The sequence below is a fragment of the Tupaia chinensis genome, unplaced genomic scaffold (assembly GCF_000334495.1).
Source record: "Tupaia chinensis unplaced genomic scaffold, TupChi_1.0 Scaffold000146_1, whole genome shotgun sequence".
In the NCBI taxonomy this organism is placed as follows: domain Eukaryota; kingdom Metazoa; phylum Chordata; class Mammalia; order Scandentia; family Tupaiidae; genus Tupaia; species Tupaia belangeri.
Window position 1 is genome coordinate 1,290,895 of NW_006159616.1, and position 6,131 is coordinate 1,297,025.

At 56.3% G+C, this 6,131-nt stretch overlaps 1 protein-coding gene across 1 annotated transcript in view; it reads right to left on the reverse strand.

Annotated features, from left to right (window-relative positions):
- Window positions 1–6,131, reverse strand: part of EPHA8 (EPH receptor A8) — a gene marked incomplete at its 5' end in the record, with an annotated part of 34,178 nt that overhangs the window by 23,455 nt on the left and 4,592 nt on the right. The window contains one exon of the mRNA XM_027770664.1: window positions 84–747. Within this exon, the coding sequence (XP_027626465.1) occupies window positions 84–747 (664 nt within the window). The remainder of the gene's footprint in view (window positions 1–83; window positions 748–6,131) is intronic.

Genomic DNA, 6,131 nt, shown 5'->3' on the forward strand with positions numbered 1-6,131 from the left:
TCAGCCGAGTATCCCCCCACCCCCACCCCCTCGTAGCCCTGCCGACCCAGCCCCCGCAGGCCACCCAGGTCGGGCGCGCTCACCCACACAGGCATCCCGCCGCTCCTCGTAGCCGGCGCTGCACACGCACTTGCCGATGGGCACCAGCCACTCGCCCTCGGCGCTGCAGTACATCTTGGGGGTGTCCCGCTCCTCCGAGTGCCGCACGCATTGGCCCCGCACCTCCACTAGTGAGGACGAGTCGGCTCCTGTCACCGCCTCTGAGAAGGCGGCCAAGTTGCGCACCATGGCGGGGCACTTCTTGTAGTAGATGCGGAGAGAGAGAATGGCGAGGCAGGCGCCGATGTCCTGGAAGGCCAGGTAGAAGCCACGCTTGCTGAGGGGCCCCACGCCCCGCACCTCGGTGTTGAGCTTGAGCCGCCGCACGCCCAGGTCTGCGCCCGTGAAGCTCTCGTCGGCTGCGATGGTGTCAATCTTGAGGAACTGGCTTTCCTGCGTGCTGGCGCCCAGGTCACGGTCCGACTCCAGGTAGTGGAGGTTGAAGGTCTCCTTGCAGGTGCCCAGCACGCCGGGCATGCTGTTGCAGTCGCGCAGGGTGAACTTGATCTCCGCGTAGACGCGCCGGGCACCGTCGCGCGGCACCCAGCTGGTGCGCAGCCAGTTGTTCTGGTTGGGGCTCATGACGTTGCACACCTGGTACGTGTGGATGGGCCGGAAGGACTCGTCCACCTCGTTGATGGAGTCCCACTGGAGACAGAGAACACAGCCCGCCAAATGAGAGTGGGCCTCGCCTGCCTTCGCCAGCCACCTGCCACGAGCCATGGGAACCGGGCCAGGGAGTCCTGGGGAATGAAAGCGCTGCCTGGCCAGTGGACTGTCCCAGCTGCAGATGGCAGGTGCCTGCAGGTGTGATCTCAGAGGGAAGTGTTAGCTACTGACTTTTGAAGAGGAGGAAGTAGGGGCGCAGACGCGGTCACATGGCTAGCGAGAGATGGATTTAGGAATGGAACTCAGGCCAGAGGCTCTGACCTTGTTTCTACAGGGCTATTCCCATCATTCCCAGAGTGGGGTGGGGGGCTCTCTTGCGGACGTCATCAAGTCCAGTTTCCATGTGGCTGCCCGTAGGATGCTTCTAACACATCGACCAGGCCACGTCTCACCCCATCCAAGTTCTTCACAAGCCCCATCTCCACTGGTGCTTGCTGAGTGACTGCCTGACCGATGGACTCCCTCTGCCCTGCTGTTCTGGCTGTTCCCCTGCCCCCACCTCAGGCTGGGGGCTCATGGGCTGGCCTGGGTGCCATTCAGAGGAGGGTCAGGATGCAGGAAAGGTGAACAGGATAACTTCTGCACTGATTGCTGGCCAGGCATTAATGATTCAGAAATAAACAAGACATTTTCAACAGAGTGAAAAGGCAACCCACGAAATGGGACAAAATACCTGTGAATTGCATACCTGACAAGGAATTAATATCCAGAAGGCATAAATAAAGAACTCCTACAACTCAATGACAGAAGAGAAACAGTACAGTGTATAATGGGCAAAGGACTCTCTCTGTCTCTCTCTGGCAAGTGCATGTGCCCCATAGCAAAATAAAAATTAAATAAAATAAAATGGGTGAAGAATATGAATAGACATTTCTCCAAAGAAGATACACAGGTGGCCATATGACCCAGGAAAGGGTGTTCTCATCACTAACTATTAGGGAAATGCAAATGGCAACTGCAGTGAAATACCATCTTATGCCCATGAAGATGGCTATGATTTCTGCTTTAAAGTACAAGAAACTGCAGGTGTTGACAAGGCTGTGAAGGAATGAGGACCCTGGGGCACTGCTGGTGGGAATATACAATGGTAGTGCCACTGGAACACAGAGTGGTTCCTCAAAAAGTTAAAATAGAACTATCAGTGATCCAGCAATGTACCACTTCCAGGGACACAGCCCAAAGAATTGAACAAAGGGTGTTGAAGAGATATTTGTATACCCATGTTGGTAGCAGTATTATTCACAACGGTTGAAACAAGGGCCTTATCCAGACCCGTTGCCAGATGAATGGATAAAACATGTGGTATGCACATATAAGGGAACATTATTCAGCCTTGAAAAAGGGGATTCTGACACATGCTACAGCATGGACGAACCCTGAGGACATTATGCTGAGTGAAATAAGCCAGAAACAAAAGGACAAACGCTGAATGATTCCACTTACATGAGTGACCTACACAAAGCACATGCACAGAGACATTTGCAGAGACAGGCTGAAGTAGAATGACGGTTGCCAGGGGCTGGGGGGAGGGGAATGAGGAGCTAGTTTAATGGGTGCAGACTTTCAGTTTTGCAGATGAAAGGAGACCTGGAGATGGATGAATGTGAACGCAGTTAGTGCCACTGAGCCGTAAGCTTGAAAATGGTTAAAATAGTATATTTTCTTAGGTATTTTAAATAAATATTGAAAAAGAAAGAAAGATATGCCTCAAAACAAAGTGTGACAGGCCACCCCAAGCCCTGGAGCCACATGCAGATCAAGCCCCATTGCCAGCCACCATGCCACAGCACACACACGCCCCAGGACGGGGGTCTGAGGGTCTGGGCTCCCCGCCCCAGACTGCTCAGGTGTGGCCTCTGCAGGTCAACCTGCTAGCCCGGCCCTGGGAGGAAGCTGGAGCCCCTTGCAGGGATGAGGAGGTCTGCAGAAGACGGGGAGGGAGGAGCTGCGCGTTCTAACCGCAGCACGCTGGCTGGAGGGTTGAGGGCTCTGAGGAGGAGCTGGAGTGTGGGCAGGTGGAGGTGCCGTGCTCTAGGCCCCTGTCCTGGCTCCACCACAGGCACAGCACCTGGATCTCCACTGGACCTGTCCTTGACCTAGGAGGCTGTCAGAAAAAGTCATGACATTTTTTCTGTGTTTCTATGCAAAAATGCATCATGACTTTTCTGATGATGCCATAGAAAGCCGGTTGCTTAAAGGAGGGGGTTGAAGACCACTCCCCGTGAGGCCCTGAGGATCATGGAGTCCAAGCCTATTCCAGAAACACTAGAGTGGGGGAGATCTCCCTGCCTGGTGCAAGCCCCTCCATCTGACCTCGTCTCGGCCAGCTGTCTTGTTTGAGCCCTCGGTGACCACTTCTGTGAAACGGGGCTCAGATGGGCCCCACACGGGTGAGGCTGGAGAGGACGCAGTGAGAAAATGCCTGCGCGTGCTTAGCTTGGGCCTGGGGCTGGCACGGGAAGGCACCTGGCAAAGGGACTAATATGCTGCTGAACAGGCAGCCTCTTCCCAGCCTACCCTGCCTGCCTCGGGAGGTCACGAGGGAAGAGGTCCTTTCTCCTGAGGAGACCCACAGAGTGCAGGACCCACTGCAAAGAGTCTAAGCTTCCTGTTGCCCCCGTCCCACCCAAGAAGAACCCCTGCCCCACACGCACTCTGCAGCCAGAGCCTCTGGGCAGCCTGCATCACATCTGGGGTTAAAGTCATTGTCACAATTAATGGAGCACCAGAGAGCCAGCCAGCTGCTCTCTGTCTGTTTCCTGCCAGGGACCCGGATAAATTAATCAGCTCAATCTGAGTCCGCTCCAGCTGCCCCACTGGTGCCAACAGCCCGCCTAGCCCTGCCAGACCCGGGAGCTGCTGCAGATGCCTCAGGCGACTTGGATGCCCGGAGGCCTGGTGCAAGGGCAGCATCAGCCCTGTTCTCCACCCGGGCACCCACCCATGCCGAGCACCACGCCCATCCCAGCTGCCTCTCGAGATCTGGGAACGGATCCTGCCACATGACTCCCCAACTCTGTCCTCTGCCCGGAGCGGAATGCCACGAGCCAGCAGTGCGGCCCTGGGCAGACCCCAGCCCCATCTGACCCTTGAGTTTTGTCTCTTTAAAACAGGGTGGTTGGGGCCAGTTTTGGGGGGCGGGGGCAGCAGGAAGGAGACACTCTGCTGTGCTGGGCCTGGGGAAGGTCCTGTGTGCGTGTCCCGAGGGCCACTGGTGTGCTGGGTGCTGTGATGTGGGCTGGCCAAGGCTGCAGACTCTGGTGGGAAGACCCCGTGGGAGGCAGCTCATGGGCTCTCTCTCACGGAAGAAATAAATAAATTTAAAATTCTATTAATTAAAAAAATGGGGGATTATTCTGGGGGGCCAGCTACATGGTGTGGTGGTTAAGGCTGGATCCCACGTGGCCGAGCGGACAATTGGAGTCGTGGACACCGGGTGCCTGTGGCTACATGTCCAGAGTCTCAGGAGAATGGAGGAGAGGCGGTTGCAGCCTGGCTATCTCCCCAGGGATAATTTCTCACTCTCCTTCCCCCACTCCTGTGAGTGCATGCACCCTATAGCAACAACTAAGGGGAAAAAAATAAAAAATGTAAATTAATTTATTTTAATTTGCATACGCTTGCATGCCCAAAATTCCAGGAGGAGAATGGAGGAATAGGGATTGCGGCGTGGCCATTCCCCCGCAGCGTGACCTCTCACTTTCCCTCTCCCTGTCACATGTCACATCCGGAAAAACATTTTTTTTTCAAATTTTAGTTAAAATTTAAAAATAGAGGGAGGTAGCTCCTGCCTGCTCCTGCCATCCACTCCAGGCGGTGCTGAGGACCAGCCGAGACAACGGAAAGAGCGTGCCCTCTCACCGAAGGCAGTGGCCGCTGAGGAGGCCCCGGGAGCACAGGGCGGGATGCGGCCTGGCTGAAAGTGGGGGGTCTGGGCCCAGGCCTTCCTCCACCTTAGGAGAGTTGCTTAGCCCCTCCCAGCTCCCACGTTGTCTCTGGCATATGCTCTTCATGCGTCAGCCCACTGATGACAACTGCGTGGAGCAGGCTGCTTGACTGCCATGTTACCGGTGAGGGCTCGAGGCGAGCTCCGTGACCTGACAGCAGGGCAGTGCTGCAGACGCTGGCGACAGCCCTGAAGACCCTGTCCCCAGGCTGCGGAACAGGCTCCAGGATCAGAGAGGCACACGGTGTCAAGGCCCACTTCCAAATGTCCGCCTCCCTGCTGGACAGGAGAGCCACCTGGAAAGCTTATCAGACAAGATTCCCAGGAGACTCTGCCTCTCCCGCTCCTGGATCACAGTCCCACCTGCTAGCCTGGCGGGGGTCAGGGCCTAGTTCGGAAAGCAGGCCTCTCATTGCATGTTCTCTCCTCTCTGTGCAGCCCCAGTCTCTAGGCCCCATAAACATGAGAAGCACGGGGCCAGCAAGTGGCATGGTGGCTAAGGTGCTGGACTCCCACAGGGCCGAGTCCCTTGGGTCCCAGACCCGGCAGCTTGAAAATCATGCTGGGCATATGTGCGTGTGTGCATGCCCAAAATCCTGAGAGGAGAATGGAGGAGAAGGGGTTGCTATGTGGCCATTCCCACTGGTGAGATGATCTCAGTATCCCTCTCTCTGTCTCTCTCCAGGGTGAGCACATGCGCCTTACAGCAAAAACCTAAAAAAAAAAAAAAAGAAAGAAAGAAAGAAAAGATGGGAGGTGGTCCCTGGCTCCATGGACAATGCAGTGCTGCCTTGGCCCTCTCAGTGAGGACACCAACGACGCCTTACCACTGCATCATGGGCAGTGTCAGGGACTCAGTGTGGGCTCTGGGCCCAGGGAGGCTAGAGTTCGAGTCCCAGCTGAGCATCAGGTGGGACCTGTCAGGTGGGCAAGTACTCCTCATCGCCCTCGCCTCAGGTTCCGCATCTGTGAAAGGGGACAGCTCTCTCCACCTCGCGGGGTTGGTTGGGGCATTAAGAGACAGGTCTGTGAGCTGTTATGCGCTATGTGAACGTAAGTGGTTATTGTTTGTTCTAACTCCCGGCCAGTGCGAGAGAGCTCTACGCCCTGAGTGCCCTGCAAACAGAGACCCTCACATGACCCGTGTTGTCCAAAGCACAAAGCCAGCCATGTTCCTCACCTGGTGACTCCTTGGTCCCCTAAGACACAAATCGTGTTCTCTGAGCAGAACGGGGACTCCCCAGAGCCAACCTGGGGTCAGGTGTGCCCATCCCGAGCTGCTGGGACTCAGGCCATCCACTCGGGCCATGGCCAGGCAGGGAGCGAGGGACAGGCTCCTGAAACCTGCACCCACCTCCTCACAGGCCTGCTCCTGCCGGCGGCTGAGCCAGCCGGCTTCAACCAGTTCCTCCACAGC